The sequence below is a fragment of the Mercenaria mercenaria genome, unplaced genomic scaffold (assembly GCF_021730395.1).
Source record: "Mercenaria mercenaria strain notata unplaced genomic scaffold, MADL_Memer_1 contig_4952, whole genome shotgun sequence".
Lineage (NCBI taxonomy): Eukaryota > Metazoa > Mollusca > Bivalvia > Venerida > Veneridae > Mercenaria > Mercenaria mercenaria.
This window is the reverse complement of record NW_026463223.1, coordinates 29,859-49,357: the sequence shown is the minus strand read 5'-3', so window position 1 is coordinate 49,357 and position 19,499 is coordinate 29,859. Positions and strand designations below refer to the sequence as shown.

Genomic DNA, 19,499 nt, shown 5'->3' with positions numbered 1-19,499 from the left:
AAAAGTAAACTGAAAGAATTGTATCAGCCGACAGTAATTCCATCTTTTTTCACAAAAGGCGAAAGATTTTCAGCCTTTCATCATGCCCGTATTAGAAATAACTACAGCAATCCAACGCCCGATTTGTATTATGATCATCTCTTTTCGAGCCCGTCTTGTAAATTTGGTGCTGATAATGGAAATGCTGAGCGGTGTTATATTAAGGAGAGCAAAATATTCAAAGAATAAAAATCACTATCTCCAGTTCACAATAAAAATTTTTCGGTACTTGTTTAAACGGCAGCTGAACAATTGTATAACTTCCGATTTGTTTATTTCTTTATTATGTTGGGTTTTTTTTGTAGTTTTTTTAACATTCTATTAAATTTCTTACAAAGAAATCTTTCAACTTCTTTTAAATTCATATTTTTTTAATCATTTAATTGTTGAAATCTTGAAATTTTACAACAAATCAAACAGCCATGATAACACATTACTTTTGAGCTACTCATATGCCGACAGTTCAGTTGAGGGCCCTTGATAGTGTTGGAATAGCTTTCGACCTAAACCATTTGTACGTATTTGGTTTAATGCTTGTATAAATGTGATGTATACATCATTACATGTGTGGATATATATTCAAACATGTGTACATCACATTTATACAAGCATTAAAGTTACACACAATGAAATAAAATATTATTAAATTAAACTAAAATTCATTAGTGGTCGCATAGTCGCATACACTGTCCTCCCAATAGCTCTTGTTCTTTAAACATTGCAGCCCAACTGTTTTTATGTCTAAAGTCCCGTCTACACTCTACAAGAAAATCTTGTAGAGCCCATAAATCACTAGATAGTGTATATCTTGTACAAGCAATTAGTGCTTTGCAATATTTCTTGAACTTTGAAGACACATTAATTTTAAATGGAGGGAAATCATGACAGGTAAATAAAAAAGATGGCCGAAATGATACTGGTACAAAGTGTTTATAAAGATTAAATATTTGGACATTTAAAAAATGAATCATTGGTGAAAACATTGATTGAGAAAAACTCTAGTTGAAGTGATACATGTCCAGTTGAAGAACAAAGCTACTTAAAAGATATTATTTCAGGAAATATGAAAAAGGCATATTTTGTTAATATGTAACCTTGTGAGAAACATCATTTATAATGTAAAAATACTTCTTGAGAACACCAGACTTGCTGATGTTACTCTTCCACTGGAGTACTAGATATAATTTTATTATTGAATTATATAAACTTGGCTTTTGAGCATGTCATTCAATTAAAACATCATTTTTTTTCCTGCTGTCCACAATGCCATGTTTATTGTTAAATTATCAAAGCCAAACATTCAATAATGGTTTTATTAGATCTCAATACACATTTAATGAAAAATGTAAACAAATTATATACAAGGCAGGTGCTCCTCATCAAAAACCCTTTATCAGAGCATTTGACAGCACTTTCATCCAAGAAAAATAGGATTAGTTCTAAATGCTAAATGTTGTAGCCGAAAATTATCTGGAAACTGCCACTCAAAAAGACACTAATGGGGGACACAATGTACTCTCTACACTATACAAGTTGCGGTGATTTATATTTTGTGCAAGTTTTCTTGAATAGTGTAGACGAGCCTTAACACTTGGTTCACTGGAAGCTTTTCTACGTTTGATTTCAAAGGAGGTTATAACACAGATGTGAATAAAAAGGGCCATTTAGTAATAAATGACATAATCTTTATGTGACTACTAGTGCAAATTACACAATACAACAAGAATTTAAAAATTGCTAGACTAAGAAATTTTTTAATGAAATCGACTGTTGAGGCAGAAAAAAAAATGTTATAGCTGAATAATACGAAAAAAAATAGCAGCTGTATCAAAAGCGATATTAATATTCATTTGAAAAAGTAAGTATGTGTTGTATCAATTATAGTGAGTTTTCACCGGTATGTTAATGTAGCATTTAAATTCCGAAAAGAAATGTATGGCGGGAAAAGTAGTGTTAAATTTCTTCAAACTAGCACTAAATTAATCTTTGTTATAAATTGACTTTCTAGATAAAACAATATCTTCCTAAACCTTCCTAAATGTTAACTTGCCACTACTTTACGGTCAAATCTTCCTATAAAGACCACCCTCGTAAAGCCACACTGTGGTCTTTATTTGGAGGTGGTTTTTATTTACAGGTTAAATGTAAATGCTAATATGGGAACCAAGACTTGTGGTCTTTATAACCAGTTGAGGACTGTTCAGAGGTGGTCTTTAACACAGGTGTGACTGTATTTTAATTTAGGTAGGCTTAGTTTAAGGTTGAAAATTCAAATGAGCATTATCTGTACAGTATCGAAGTTATATGAAGATTGTTTCATTGCAAATGTTAACGTTATAGCATTTATTTGTCATAAGACCCGTTTAAAATCTTATAAATCTGTTAACGTGACATATGTTATTAATATTATAATTAGACGACTCGCCAAATGATGAGATAATATCATTAAAATCAATTAAGATGAAATATGATCGGTGCACAATGAGTGACTTGTTTGTTGACTTGTTTAATGGAAGATTTTTATTGTTTCTGCTATTTTAGTACTGTAACAAACTAAATAAAAACCAACTGAACTGTTATTATTTTTAACCCTGAATGACAGCCAATAATGTCACGCAATATTGTAACCCAACAAACAATGCTACCTTATATCAAGTTACACTTACAATTTTATAGCATAAGATATATTAGTTTATGTTAAAGCTTAATATACCAGTTTTTGTAATTGATCTTAAGTCCCTTACTGATTGAAAACTAGTTTCAATAACTATCGGATTACGCTTTTCCGTCCATCCGTTCTCAGTTTAATTCCCGGTCAGTAACTATGTCATTCCTCAAGGAATTTTAACATTACTTGGCACAAATTTTACCATAATTAGTCGACGTGTCATGCACAACAACCAGACCCCTACTTCAAATGTTAAATAATAAATAAATGTAGCACATTAATTTCTTTTCTGTTTTTTTTTTTTTTTTTTTTTTTTTTTTTGTTGCCGCTCTAAATCGAGAACTTACTTAGTATAATCATGTAGAACAAAAGTCATTCCAAAAGAGTGGACGCTTTGGTCCAGTTTTAACACTGTCTCACAACGAAAACAGGGATCGTGGGTTCGAGTCCTAGCTCTTCCAACTAATGCGTGGCTTTATATCTGGCATGCTAAAGAACCAGGGAAGCTTCTATTATTGAAACGTTCTACTAACATTACTATCAGTCTTCTATTAGTCTCCCATATGGGTTACCGGTGGCGACTATGAATAAGCTTACATTTTTTTCAAAAATTAGCAAATTGATCCGAGACAATGCAGATGTTTTCTGTGATTTTTATGAGAGATGTGTCCTCAACTTACGATTAATGTGTGGAAGTTTCCATTTATTTGTGAAGACTATGCCAGTCCCCGTGGAGACTCATGGAAAACTGGTTGGATAAAATGGTAACATTTTAATGTAACTTGAAATCCAGAATCAGGAATCAATAAATCAATCCTGTTTATATTTACATCAAGCGAATCAATTAATCGGAGAATATAAAGAATGTAAAGAAATACTTCTCGTGCTTGTAGACTGGGGCGTGGGATGAAGGTATCTTATTAAATCGGCCTATTTGATACACTTTCTCCCGAAGATATCTTCGAAAGTACTGGACATACTCATGAAACTTTATGTGAATGTCATTCAACACGCTAGATTTTGTTTGGGATTTCACCAAGTGATGTCAGACTATGGCTTTTGATTAAATCAAAAATATACATAAAAGAACTGAAATAAGACATAGGATGCTCTATTTTTGAAAACTGGTTGGAAAGGATTTGAATTCTGGGCCCATTTACTGTGTTACAATAAAGGTAAAGTTAGCAATTCGTTGAGTCTCATACAATGTCAGCTTTTCTATTGACTTTATTATATTTCACAGATGTTGTAATTTGTATAATTAAGTCGTATTGTACTATAAATACATAACACAGTAGAAACAAGATCTTGTGACAATCACTACCGATGCAATATAATTATAAGCATTAAACCGAGAAATGAGGGATGTAAATATCTAATTCCATCAAAACGAGGCGGCTTGGACAGATCCAGCTTTCTAATTATGCTTAGCTACGGTACAAGCATAGCTTTAAATAGATATTTCAGTGGAAGAATTCTTAGTTATTGTCTGAACACCTCCAAACGTAGTTTGATATCGTCTGGTAGCTGTTACGTAGCCTCAGTAACACACAATCTGTTATGAGACGTAATAAAGAACTAAATTCATATAAAATCAGTCATGCAGAGTTTACGCAACTGACTTAAGGGAAGGTTGTTCTGGTTTACCTTAATCCATCCATTTTGGTTCTTGGACAACTTGTGTAAAAGGAGGAATTTGAACCACTATCTTATCCTTGCATAATCGAATAGGGTCTGAACACTTGACTTTGCTGTATTTCTGATCACAGTTGGTAAAAAAGTTTTTATTTTATTTCAATGTAAATGGGGTATGAAACTATTTGGTACCGTATAACTGTACTGTGCCGGTGTACTCTAAAACCCAAATAAAATCAAATTCACATTTTCACAAAATGACCACATTTACTAATTGGCAAGATTGTCTCAATAATACCGGTTATGACACTTGAATAGGTCGATATTGCTGAATGTACAGTCTTAAGTTCATAAAGAGAACATATTTCAAGCTGTTAGGATATATATTTACAGAAATAGCTCTTCAGCTACCCACCCTGCAATATGCATCTTTTTTGGTGAAATTGATTTTGAAATAAATTACATGATTTATAATAGAGGCCTAGAACAAGATTACAACTTTGTACATAAGTGTAACAAACTGCACATTAATTCAACCAGGCATGGGTGATTAAACGCTAGGACTGCATTTATTGTGACACTGATCTGCTTGGAAATGTGCAGAAACGATATTTATCTTTGTACCTTGACCCGCCAACACTTGAAAGCTTAGAACAGTGATCTCGCTGAAAAATACAAAATTCCAGATAACAAGTTCTGTTAAACTCCGATAACCTTTTTATCAACCCACAAAGGGAACTTAACACCACGTATAAAATTGCCATACAACAGTGAAAAAATGTCACTTCACATTTTTGAGTGCCGCTTTGCGTTGTCGTTCGTCATATTGAATTAACCGTTAACGTGTATCGTATTACACTTCGTGTGTCGAGCCTAGCAAAAAGGTAGATCTCGAGCACGACGCACAACAATGCAAAGTAGGCCTAATATTACGTCTGTGCAATGTGAGGCGACTATGTGAAATGAAATCGCAATAATATCATAATTTAATACGGGATGAAGTGGCATTGCCAATATGAAAGCGCAAAATCGTAGTTTAACTTTTCCTAATCTCAGGCACACAATACTGAAGCCACCTTTTAGATGTGGCTGCTTACCATTTTGATACCGCAAGAGGTCAAGGAAGTGAAGACACAGTTTTGTTCAGGGGCATTGTTTTTTGTATATTCAACTCTATTCTCATCAGTTAGTCGACATTTCAAGAAATAGTTAAACCAACCAAACTGGCGAATACAATATAGAAAGGAAGTAGACTTGAAGATTTATACTCTTATAAGCTTATTAAGGACGCTCGCTACAGTTTCGTTTTTTTTTTCTCAATAATAGATTTTGATGAAATGTTTTGTATTAAAAGATCATGTTATGATGTATTGAAAAATGAAATAAAAATACTAGGTCACCAGCTTTGTTTCAATTTAATTTGTCCCTAGATATGGTGCTATTTTAAACATTTTCAACATTTCTGTAATCCTAAAATATATTTCAGTAAAGTACAATAACTAGCATAAATTTGATTATCAAAGTATTTTTATAACGGAAAACAATATATCTATTTGAAACATGCTCAGAGAAATCAAAAGAATATGATTTTGTAAAGAAAGAAATACTTGTTCAGCAGACCCAATGGATATTTTTGCATATTTTTGTCAGTTTTAAGTTGGTACTTCTGCTATTTTATCGAGTTTCACATAATAGAATTTAATCAAACTCTGCACATACCTTTGGTTATGTCTACCTAATCTAAAACAAAAAGAAAATTGATAGGTCACCATAATAGATTTCGCTTAAATCAAATTACAACGAGGTGGGGTGTGGCGGGCATTTATACAACGCAGGTTGGTACGAAATACTCTTTCAGTGTTTGAGCAAATGACTTAGAAATATATATATAAAATTATCAAACGGCATATTTCTTAATAAGCGGATTTTAAGGTGTTTCTGAAGCATTTTGATGGCATAGAACGATGAAAGTTTCCGCCTTTTTTTAAAACAAAACCTATAGTTTACGAATGTACGGTACGGAATTAGAAACAGCTGTGACTCAATGCAGAGTTTGGGCGCTGGTATAAATAACAGACTCCAGTATATGTCGGACTGAAGCAATTTGAACTAAAAGTACTTTAAATGTATATATTTTGTAACCATGGTGATACTTACCCTAACCTTTAGTCAGTATATTATACATTTTGTACATTAAATGCATGCGAACATACAATAATTTGCGAATTTTTGCCGTACGCAACATTAGATAATCACTTCCGGGAATGCGCAGAAGACCGCACCAGATCTGCAGTGAGCTACATCGATTAAAAACACAACCAAATTGGCACGGTGTTGGGGTAAATATCGACCCGTCTGGAAAAACTGTAGCGAGTGCCCAGTTTAAGGTCTAACAATGTTATTGTCATATCTACGGCTAGCAAACTATTAAACTGGCTTTGTTTATTAAATGTTTACATGTATATGATTAAGTGGTCATAGCTCATTGAATTTTTCTTCAAAAAATGTTATAATAAGGCCTTGTTCACGACTCATTCATTGGGTGTTTGTGATACTTGTGTTCCCTTTTTACAGCTGTTAATACTCTGTCTAAAGACATTGTAGTTTAATCATAATATATTCTTTGCTTCTTCAATACAAATTTACAAGACATGCATACAAAAGTCGAACTAAATTTAAGAATATTATAAATGCATGGATATACCGATTATGTATAAAAGCAAAAGGGTTGGGCCACAAGTTTTCACAACATTAAGGGGCTGGAATTTGGATAAACTGTGAATGAAATTATCAAATTACGAAACAACGCATGTATCAAATGTTTCTGTGTGTAAAACATTTTGCAGTTAAATTGCAAGTATTTATTTACAGTTTAGCCGATACATTTCGTAGCAAAATGGATTTCTAATTCATATTGATATCTGGAACTATAATAGTTACAGTTAGAATGACAGAGTTATCAAATACAGTGAGTGTGTGAGGGAAAGGGGTGTTCTTTGAGTTATTCGTAGTTATGGTATTGCCGTCTTTTTATTTGTCAAGTCCTTTAAACCTTCGCCCTGCTAAATTACTAAAATTGACCAATCCAGCATTCAGTTTAGACAGTACCACTTACTATTCAAAGGGATGATCACTGAAAAAATCTCACTAAATAGCGAACAGTGCAGACCACGATCAGCCTGCAAATGTAAACTGTCTAGCAGCCAGCAGGCTAAAAGTTAATTAAATGACAAAATTTCAAAATATATACAGATGTGTTTGCACTCGTGTCAATGGGCAAAATAATACGAAAACCAATGCAAAGTATAAACTAGCTGATATTTTTTCCAGCTTAAATTATAAATTTAGTATACTTATTACATAAAACTAATTAAATAAACAGCAAATTGAGTGACGAAACTTGTAAACTATTACTAGATGTTGAACAAGTACACGTGCGCATGCGTGTAGAAAAATCTTAGTAATAACCTTCTGCGGAAAGCTGTCCAAAGAATTTATTGAGTTGTTTGCCATCCCTAAACGTTCAAATTTAGGTTTTATATGTACATTTTGAAATTGTATGTCTATTCCGTGTGAAAGTTGCTATGTTCTGCATTTGAAGATATCAACGACAAATGTGCAAATGATCACCCCTCTGCTAAAGCAACCGTTCTCACTGCAAGGTAGAGATTCTGTCACCAGCACCAGACAAAGAGAAGTCACTTGAGCAGATGACACCTTTGGCGAGCCCAGACTTTTCTCCGAGCTTATAAACAAATCTTTTAAAAAAATACTGTTTTGACAGTTTCCATCGCAATGTTTACAGATTTTCTATTCAATCCACTTTCATTTTTCACTCGACGGATACATTGCCTTTTAAAATCATCCTTTACAGCTATAGCAGGAGTATCAATGAAAGATATGCCCCCTGTTCCCGAGCTTAAATATCAGATTCTTCTTTTATTGTTTGTATTTTCCAGAACGTTCCTAATACTTTGCTTTATCACCTGGATAAAGGTTTTTGATAAGCTTTCCGTTCTGCCATCATTTTGACCGGTTCTTTTTTAATAGTTTTCACCTGGTATGGTTGGGTGTATCCATATTTGCGCATTAGTGTAGAAACGTCCTCTTTCAGTGCTGTGGTTTCTTCTCGTACATGAATTTCGAAGACATCGTACACTGTACCTGTGCTGTAAACGTCTTTTAGTCTGAAAAAGAGAAATAAGGGGGCCATGATTACATTTTTAAAGTTGGTAACCTGACTTTGCTAACCAAGTTTGTGAAACATCGTTCAAGCGTTCAAGCGATAAATGGGAAGGTTTTCTTCTATATTTACGTATGACGTCTCCTTAATATAGGTAACTGGAACAAACTATAACAAGGCAGTCTGAAAGACAGCTAAATCCCCCGCCACTGCTATAGATAGTGAAAGGGTAAACCTTTGATTTTAGCTGTGACCTTGACCTTGAACTGACATGGCTGACTCATAAATTCTGCACAACATCTTGATGAGGTGATCATTTGACCAAAGTTTCATGAAAATCCTTCAAGGGGTTTAGGAGATACAGAGCTGAAACCTTTGACATTCAGTTGTGACCTTGACCTTGAGTTGACATGGCTGACTCATGAGTTCTTGATGAGGTGATCATTTGACCCAAGTTTGATGAAAATCCTTCTAGGGGTTAAGGAGATACAGAGTGGACACCAAATGGAAGGCTCAAACCTTCGACCCTTAGTTGTGACCTTGACCTTGAGCTGGCATGGTTGACTCATAATTTCTGCACATCGTTCTGATGAGGTAATCATTTGACCCAAGTTTTATAAAATTCCTTCAAGGGGTTTAGAAGATATAGAGCGGACACGAAATGGAAGGCTCAAACTTTTGACCTTCAGTTGTGACCTTGACCTTGAGCCGACATGGCTGACTCATAAGTTCTGCACATCACCTTGATGAGGTGATCGTTTGACCCAAGTTTGATGAAAATCCTTCAAGGGGTTTAGGAGATATAGAGCGGACACAAAATGGAAGGCTCAAACTTTTGACCCTAAGTTGTGACCTTGACCTTGAGCTGGCATGACTGACTCATGGGTTCTGCACATCGTCTTGATGAGGTGATCATTTGACCCAAGTTTTATAAAATTCCTTCAAGGGGTTTAAGAGATATAGAGCGGACACAAAATGGAAGGCTCAAACTTTTGACCTTGAGTTGTGACCTTGACCTTGAGCCGGCATGGCTGACTCATGGGTTCTGCACATCGTCTTGATGAGGTGAACATTTGACTCAAGTTTTATAAAATTCCTTCAAGGGGTTTAGGGAATATAGAGCGGACACAAAATGGCAGGCTCAAACCTTTGACCTTGAGTTGTGACCTTGACCTTGAACCGACAAGGCTGACTCATAGGTTCTGCACATCGTCTTGATGAGGTGATCATTTGACCCAAGTTTCATGAAAATCCTTCAAGGGGTTTTGGAGATATGGACCGGACACGATTTTGTTACAGACGGACGGAAGGACGGAAGGACGGACGGAAGGACGGACGCAGACCATTCCTATAATCCCTCCGCCACGGCGGGGGATTAAAAACTGAGAAAAATTATGTAAGGCTGATTCTAACCAAGTTTTGTGAGTAGTCATTAAGCGATTCATGAGAAGCCTCGTAAAGGGTATTTTTACTATTTACAGCTTTGACAGTCCTAAGCATTAGTACAGTCAAGCGCAACCATTTGAATTAACATACCTGATAAAGGTCCATCACATTTTTTAAAGCTGTTTATACATACACACATATATAGGTAGTGAGTATTCATGCGAATAAATCACCATCACAAAACACCAGCCCGATTACGGCTGAGTGCCTAGCTGTAAAAACGAGCAAGCACATTTCACAACAAATCCAGTTACCCAAATAGATTAGTTTTGATGTTGTTTTAGATACACTCTCGAATTGTACTACACATTCGTACTAGTTCAACATTCATACGCACATAATTATATATCACGATGCATGTAAGCCCTAAATGTATTTAAGCAGAACTATTTGAATAAACTTGAGAAAGATCCATAACAGAACCTAAAAGAAATTAAAACACAGAAGTCATGTAAACGTTGTTTTTTTCTACATATAGTTCTAGTGTCATTCAAGAAGGACCAAAGAAGATGCATATTAAAAAACATATACGTAAGAAAAATGACAATCATTTTAATGTTTTACACAAAAGATACGGTATGGTTATAAGGTAAACACTTCTATCATGAAGTTGCAAGTAACTGAATTATAATCTGTGACTAAACCAACACTAATCAGTCATTGAGTAGAACGGAGGTAATATTTCAAAATACGAGTATTTAGTGGCGGCCAAACTATGGACTTAAAAATAAAACTGCTGTAATCGATGTCCCCTAGGTCCAAATGAAATAAAACATGAACTTACTCTAAAATGGCATTCCGGAGATCTTTTGGTACATCTGCAGTAGGAGTTCTTGGTTCGTATTTCTCTGTAATCGTTTGTTCCAAATATCCCTCTATTTCGAATATCATTTTGCCCATTATAGTAATAATCCTTTCGGCAGAGGCCATTGTCTTTTCCGCATCACTTATTACTTTAGACATATCATTCTGCAGAGGATAGACAATGAAGTCAAATTTGTATGAAACAAGTCTGGTGAAATACTCGTGTTGGCTTGCACCGTGCTTCCCTCTCCCCATGTTAGCTTTACGTTTATAACTCTTCAAGATTTCTTCAAAGTTCTTACAGAAATCGTTTAGTTTTCGCAAATGATGTTTCGTATTTTTAGAAACAGATTCGACTAGCTTTTGCTCAAAGTCTATTTCAACTAGAAGTTGGTTTACAACCCAAGATGGAATATTGTATTTCGCAGCACATGGTTCAACAATTGCACATTTCACAAGTCGAGCAAGCTTATTTAAAAGCAGATTTAGAAATGTTTCATCAACGCTCACTCCTTCAGTTTCTTTTAAAGTATTACTTTCTGCTATTTTTCTCATGTCAGCAAGGCCAATGTCATCTCGTAGAAAGGCCTGGATCGATCTAACGACAAGGTCGGTATGAATGATATCAATTTCCGAATTATATTGTTTTGTTTTCCGTACAAAACGATCTAGAAATGTTATAACTTTATGGAAGCCATCAACTAACATTGTCTCAAGCAGTTCCGATATTTTACTACCAAGAACAGTGTCATGAGAACCAATAATTATTCTGTCTTGATACGTGTGAACATCAGTGTCCTGAAGCTTACTATGTATTACTTCATGCACTTCTTTCTGAAACAAATCTTGCTCCTCGTCAGTGTGGTTACGTACGGTGTCAATAACAACAAACATGTATTCAAACAAATGTGGTTTTCCATTTCCGAAGTCTTCGAAGAATTTATCGATAACTGAACTGATGTTCTGAAAGTAAAACGCAAATTATTTAACTTTAAATTTAAACAAAGAGCTCCGCCAAGCGGGACAATATACACCCGAACGGTTTCATCAGAGGATGGCAGCAAAATTTAAAGAACTTGCCTGTTGAAGCCCAAAGGACAGAAACAACAATGGGAAGAAATTCCAAAAAAATTCTAAGTCCACAAAAAAAAATTCTTAGTCTACAAAAAAAGTCCTTAACAGGAATAGCTATGTCAAATACGCCTAAACATTGGATGTACCATCCATGTTGTACCACAGAAAAGTGGTCTTGGTTTTTCCCTATGGCCAATAATAAAAAAGTTTCAAAGTAAGCTATTTATAGTTACATAAAAGGGAAGTAATTAAAAAAACTGACTGTAAGTGAACAAAAAAGGGGATCTACCAAATACAAATAAGAGCACTACAGTGCAACGCAATTAACACAAAGCAAAGTCATATATGACCTTTGACCCCTAAGTGTGACCTTGACCTTAAAGCGAGTCATCCGGAACATGCGCTCTGCACGTCGTCTTGGTGCGGTGAACATTTGTGCCAAGTTTCTTTGAAATTCTTCAGGCACTTCAAGAGTTACAGAGTGGACACGAAACAGACTGATATGACCTTTGATCCCTAAGTGTGACCTTGACCTTGAAGTGAGACATCCAAAACATGCGCTCTGCACGTAGTCTTGGTGTGGTGAACATTTGTGTCAAGTTTCTTTGAAATCCAAGGGGTTCAAGAGTTACAGAGCGGACACGAAATTGCTAACGGACGGACGGACGGTAATGGTTACTACTTTTTACGACCGTGCTACGCACCTCGATCGGATGACGTCATTGTACGCGAGTGGTTTATTTCAGAATAACCCGAGATAGATTTTGCTCTACATGTATGTAGGTTATCTGCTTGTCGTGTTAGAATCTGCAATAAATTACTCGCGTGCAATGACGTCATCCGATCCAGGTGAGTAGCACGGTCGTAAGAAGTATTTTCCATTTTTTCTAACACTGTTGATACAAATCCCATGTAGTCAAACCTCTCTGGAATGCACTTTGAAAAAGAAAAAAAGTGGTGTCTGACAGATGTTCCATCAACATAGATAGATTTGCATTTTTTGTGGTAAATGGACTGACTTCCAGATCATACGACAACGGAAAAGAAAAAAAATTAGGATGTTAGAAAACTATATCTACAATATATATCATATACTAGTCCTAGTCTAATCTAATGTGTGCTGGAGTATTCATAGGAGAAGTTTCATTGTCAATGCTGTAACTAACCCTTATTATGGTACTAGTACCTTCGTACACCTATGAATAATGGAGTAATTAAGCCCTTGGAGACACTAGCTCGGTATCTTACCTTCGTATTGCTCAGCCAGCGACCAGGCACTTGCTGCGCTATGTTGAGTACTTGCTGTAAATATTAATACTAGAAAGGCAACACTACAAAGAAATGTCAGAAATTCTCATATGGCAAGACCACCTCTGAATAAAGGCCACTACAATGAAACCTGCGTACAAAAACCAGTATTTTCTCTTCCAATTTAAAGGGAATGGACTCCAGGTTTCGGCTAATATGATCTGTCTTTGAAATTAAAGTTTTGCCACATCATGGACAACAGAACAGGAGTTTATGTTGTTTCTAAACTCTTTTAGAAAGTGCTTAATCAAGAAAAAAACATGTTTGAGTCGGGAATCCAACCAGTTTGTCTCGGCAATACAATATCCTACCATATTGACCAATATACCATGGAGGTATTCGTACTTGGCAACCATTTATTTAAAGCTTTTTTTTACCTTCGGTACCTCGTGATAACGATTTTCAATTTTGAATGGGAAAATTAGTAAAAATTATAACTACCATGTGTGTCCAAAAACATATTCTGTCAGTGCCATCTCAAGAAATGTAGAAAAAACAGTAGTAGAGGCAAACACTTTCAAAATTGTGTGCGTTCAATTACAACAAAGTTTCAGTGTAAATATTATAAATTAGTTAAATACTCAAGTCCTCATCATAGATTAACATTCGTACAGCAAACAGGTTATTTAATTGATACAGTTTCTACAACGGAGACTTTCCAATAGCAATATTCTAAACCGGAAAAACATACATTCGCCAGTTTGGCCAGCACTAGCTACCGTTGTTAAGTTACATCTCAATAACAATAGCTTTACTGAGAAAATACCTTCAACTAGTGCTGTAATAGTCCAGCAAAACTTGAATCTGATAAGTTTAGTTGAACTATAGGTTAGTGTAATGCAGTCTCGAAAACCAAAGACCTTCGAGTGTAAATATCCCAACAGGGTTATATATATTCCATCATTTACAGGATTTAATAAAGTGTCTGCAACAACAATCCATCCAATACTGAAATCTCAAACGTCAAAATACTCTAGTTCTTTTCACAGCAGAAATATCTGTAATACTTTATATTGTCAGCTTGGACATATGAAAACTGAATACAGTCTTGTTAAAGAACACTTTCTGATGCCACTTTTACCAGTTACTGAAATTCATCTCTTGACAAAGCTGCAATAGTATCTATATCAATAGTAAAGCTGTGAGTGTTTCATACAGACAAAATAGCAACTCAGCAACATTCCAGTGTCAATATTTCCAACATGCACAATGCTCTTGTACTCATCACAGCAGAATTAGTATCTGATCTCGTTACTTGAGCGAACTGAGTTCTGAATACAGTTTCAATTCCAAATACAATTTTTCTGTGGCAAAAGCAATGTGCAAAATACTAAAGCACTCGGTGGATCAAGACAAATATTGGATATTATCCGTAGAGTAATATAAGGTTGTGATGTAGTATTGATAACAAAGAATTTCCAGTGCCGAATCCTCCAAAGAGTAAAATACTTCATTATTCATCAGAGCATAAGTACTACTTTCTAGAGTTAGTAAGGTTTACGAGGGGCGGAGGATCTAGTTATATACTAAAGTACAAGATTCAGCTGTACTTATCAAAGCAGGACTGATAGCGTAATTCCACTAATATGAAGTCAAAGATGTTAGAGTTAAACTCACGTTTATTCTATTTTAATGATGAGTACCAAGTTCTATCTGAACTTGATGGAAACTGTGGGTATGAATAGTTAAGAACACAATGTTCAGATATAGATGTAATATGGTTTAGTCCGACAATGGTTGTCTACAGACAACGAAGCTCGTCGCAAAAGATGAGCACATTTTGAAAGGGGGTTATTCTTGAGTGTGCAATGTTTGGTGGGAAAGAATTCGGTGAGTAAGAAACATTATTGACAATCACAATAAAGGTGAAAATAAGAATATATCAGAGTAAAAACGAAATGTGGATGGGGTAATAATATTAAGAAATAGAAAAAAACTAATCTAAAAAAGTTCTTGGCCAGTGGGTGGATGATGAAAATATGTGTGTATATGATGAGAAGAAACACAAGGTAAAACATAAAAGTAAAAATACCTGGGGATGATGTGTGGAGGTCGAGGTAAGCGTGTGAAAAATGTGGACGAGGGCGAACTGTAGGACACTAAGAGACAATATCTAGAACCATAAGAGTAAAATTAAAACCAAATTGCTTTTGGAGGATGGGAGATGTGACGTAGTGTCGCGGGGGATGATGTAGGCAGATGGATGGACACACATTTTTATATCACGCCTTCTACTTCACAGCAGGGGATAAAACAATATATCCAAGAAACAAAAGATTCTAATACTTGAAATGTAATTTGTATAAAAAATGGCTAACTTGGAAAAATGGCATACTTTCAACAAAATGATAGCATAATTTATGGTCCTTACATAGTAAAGAAGAGTGTCAAGTTTCATTTAGTTCTGATGTGTATTCACTGAGGTACTAACTTTGCTGACATTTGCAAATAGGTTTGTTGAAATAAATGGCTGCATAATTTCAAGAAAAAAGAAACTCGAAAAAACACTTGTCATTTAATTGGTATTATCAAGGGGAATACATGTAAGAAGTTTCATCCAGTTGTGATGAATATTAATTGTGATATGAGCGTGCTGAAAATACTAAAGAAGGTGTTTATATACGACGCCAACGCCGGGGATATCGCACACTGGCACCAGACCAGAAAGAATGTTATACCCTACCCCTGGGTATAATAGTTAGGGATACAGTTTAACATGTGTAGTGAAATTTTCATTTTGGTCTAGTGCCAGTAGTATCGCAATGTCTTTTGTCATAGCGAATAAAAAAGGGACGTAAACCAATATATTAACAAAAGACCCAATAAACTAATGAATTAGGAAAGATTGATTATTTTATCGTCGTAAATTGTAACTCAGAACAAACAACTTTAATATTTAAAACATTTAACGCAGTGTTGAACTGTAATAATTTTCTTTTAACTCCGCAAGGAGGAATATAAGAAACTACGGTATTATTTCAAAACAGTTTGTCAGTTACCTAGAGCGCTCATTTGCTTGTCTGTGTTGCTGAACTGTCGGGGCAGCACTTAATTATTAATTTTGCATTGGAACCATTCCATCTTTTCATTAATTTCTAAATTGGACTGGTCTATCATTCAATTTCGGCAGTGCCATTTTTTATTAGAAGGGATGTGCATTGAAAATTTACTGACTGAATAGCCAACAGTGCAGACCAAGATGTGCAGGCTGATCTTGGTCTGCACTGGTCACAAAGGCAGAATAACTTGTCACCACAAGGCTAAAGGTTAACGACACTCCTACCTTCAATCCAGTTTGGTCCAACGAGTCTGTCTTTGTGTAGCACAAGAACAAGGAGATACTTGGTGGTTCTTTAAGGTCTGAAATCTTTTCTATTTCAAACGGTTTTGTTGAAACAACAACATTTGCAATTTCAAGTTCACTGTGTCCTATGACATATACGTTCAACTTCTTCGTGAATTTTTCGTCTAAGTCATTGATTTCCTCGAGTTCTTCCTCGACATGGAAACCTTTTGGGAATGCGCCTGTAATATATTTGAGATATATAATATGTTATAAATGTAATGTTCACTTATATTTGCTTCGTTACAAGTCATTTGGTATTGATTTTCAATAAAAAGCTTTGATCCGACAATAATATGGCAGGAATAGAATGACAAGTCATTATGTAAACATAAAAAGCCATTGTTCGTTGTAAGGTAATATATTCTGTACTATATTATGCCACTCGTATGTAAAATATATCATTTGAACAATGATATATTTATAAGGTATGTCGTAAGCATGTTATGTGTATAGTGATATAGTATCAAATATAATTATTTAGTGTTTCGTGTATGTATATGGAAGAGATTGAGATAGAATATATATTATGAAATATGATATGGTCCCTTTTAAAATAATAAAATATGTAGCAAGTTCCTTTGAAAGTATGGCATGCGTTCATGTTTGTAGATATTAAAGAGGTGCAGAAATGTGCAGCACCCCTCAGGCCCCTCTATGATCGGTTTAAGCGGAAATCTACTATATAAAAATACATTGAATGGGCACGACCAAAACATTTAACACAAATTCTAACACGATCTGCAGCAATTGCTATATAAACATATAGCGAAATCGCCTATACATGAATCTACGATAAAATATGGTTGGCTGTTACATTTCACCCCCTATGACTGTGGCATAAGAGATTCTACTTCAGTTCCATTACATACCAATTATTTCAGGGCTAAACGGTTGAAAACAGCATTTCAAAAATACAGATATGATAAAAAGTCATACTGACTTATGTGTAGGACCATAACACGTTTTGATCTCTACGAGCGAATTCAATTAGCTTAACTAAGATTCAGCGGTGACGTCATAAATGTATGACATAAAGTATATGGGTGGACGGATAGCTCAGTGGTTTGCACACTGGCCTTCCAATCCTGAGGTCGGGGGTTCGATCCCCGGCAGCTACTCGGGAATTTTCAGAAACGCTTTTCAGTGTTTCCCACCCAACTAGAGGTGTACTGGTGAGGAACCCAGGCAATCCTTGCGTGTATCAGTGCTATACACTGGGCACGTTAAAGAACCGGCCGTCTATTCGAAACGAGCTAGGCTAAGTTAGCCGGACAAGTCTGTATCTGATTTCTGATCTCTCTGTCGTGGGGGCTTTGTCTCACTGTGTCCCTCTGGTCAGATCGTTCTGTGTCTGTACTAGTAGAGGACGAATTATGCGCCCTGCATATGTGGCTGCATTTGAACTATGTAACGCGCCTTTGAACGTGAAATTGATCATGAAAAGGGCGCTATATAAATCTGGTAAAATAATAATATCATCATAATGATGTGACGTCATATAAAGTTAAGCTTGTAACTTGTAACACAGGGTCAACTCGCCTAATTTGATGATTCTCTTCATAATTAGTTTGCGAGCTGTTAGATTACTAATTCATAAATACTGCTCAAAATTCTGATAAAAAGAAACAAATATCTATACGTCCCATTGGCTATGCAACTCTTTCTAACCATAGGGGGTAAATTGTAACAGCATATGTTCCGAATGACGTATTACGCTGAAAATGTAGTACTGTAAAATGCAAAGTATTTGCGTTGTTAGAATCGAAACAATAAATATGTTCCAATAATTTTATCAATTAATAAAACATAGGCAGTCGTTTGGAAGCGAATAATTAAATCACTCGTGCTACGCACTCGTGATTTAATTATTACGCATCCAAACACCTGCCCATATTTTATTAACTGATAAAGTATAGGAACAGATTTATTATATCTTAAGTACTAGGACCGGGAGACAATATAACTGATATCTTTTGTGTACATATTGAATAGATTTAAGAGAATGCTATGTTTATTTTACAAGTACGCAAACAAATCGTTTCAAATTTCATGTGGAGACTAGCACAAATTTGTAATTTTATTTTTAAGCATTAGATGATAGTGAAAGATTGCAAAACAAACACGGATAGTGGTTTTAATGGAACAAACTATGGAACCACCTTTTAAACTCACCAGGCCAGCCATTGTAAACTTTATCCTAATTAAATCATGTCAACTCAACCATTAATAATTACTAAGCATTTTTATTCGTGCAAGTTGCAATTAAAATACATTCTAGTCAGTGAAGTGCGAAAGTATTATAACTATATGTAAGTAATGGAACAGATAGAATAGTTTCGCTGAAGTAATATTATATTGTTCCTGCATTTGGAACATGTAATATTTAATTTCTATTAAAGGACAAGTTATTTTACTAAATATCACAAGTATCTGATATCATAATGTGATTTGCAATAGGTCATGATAATAACTGTAAATGCAATTGATACATTTTACATCTACATTGTATGTCATTCAATTGTTACCCGGCGATGTAATCTATAAACAATGGCTGAACATTGCAACTGAACACAAAACGCCCCAACCGCCCAGTCAGCTACAGTACCTTTTTGTATCATACTATTACTCTCAAAAGACTCACCAATCACTCGTTTGAATCTTGGCAAAAGGTCCCTAAATCTTCTTTGGAAGTAATGTACTCTTGGGAACACTCTCAACGTTTCGATCTTAAACGTTTTAACTGGCATAAATACAGAATGACTCATCTGAAACAAACATCAACAATTTACCACCACTTTCGTTCCGTGCAAGAACTAGAAGTATTTCTTTTTTCACACTTGTACTTGTTACACGTCTAATTTTAAAGTGACTAACCCGTACATTTTAGGCGAAAAATAATTTCTCTCAAAATCCATAAAAGTAAATAAATCTGAAAGTGACTAGTAGTACAAACTTATTGACAAAATATTTTTGCAAGATAGTATATAAATGATAAA

The 19,499-nt window shown here is 35.1% G+C and overlaps 1 protein-coding gene across 5 annotated transcripts in view; it reads right to left on the bottom strand.

Moving 5' to 3' along the window:
* Window positions 1-7,641: 7,641 nt before the first annotated feature.
* The window catches only part of LOC128554339 (uncharacterized), a 28,399-nt gene continuing 16,541 nt past the window's right edge, over window positions 7,642-19,499 (bottom strand). For all 5 annotated transcript variants that reach the window (XM_053535616.1, XM_053535620.1, XM_053535619.1 and 2 more), the window contains exons 2-5: window positions 19,145-19,268; window positions 16,441-16,682; window positions 10,756-11,738; window positions 7,642-8,529 (exon numbers count right to left, since the gene is read on the bottom strand). In XM_053535616.1, the coding sequence (XP_053391591.1) occupies window positions 8,325-8,529; window positions 10,756-11,738; window positions 16,441-16,682; window positions 19,145-19,268 (1,554 nt within the window). In that variant the 3' untranslated portion in view covers window positions 7,642-8,324. The remainder of the gene's footprint in view (window positions 8,530-10,755; window positions 11,739-16,440; window positions 16,683-19,144; window positions 19,269-19,499) is intronic.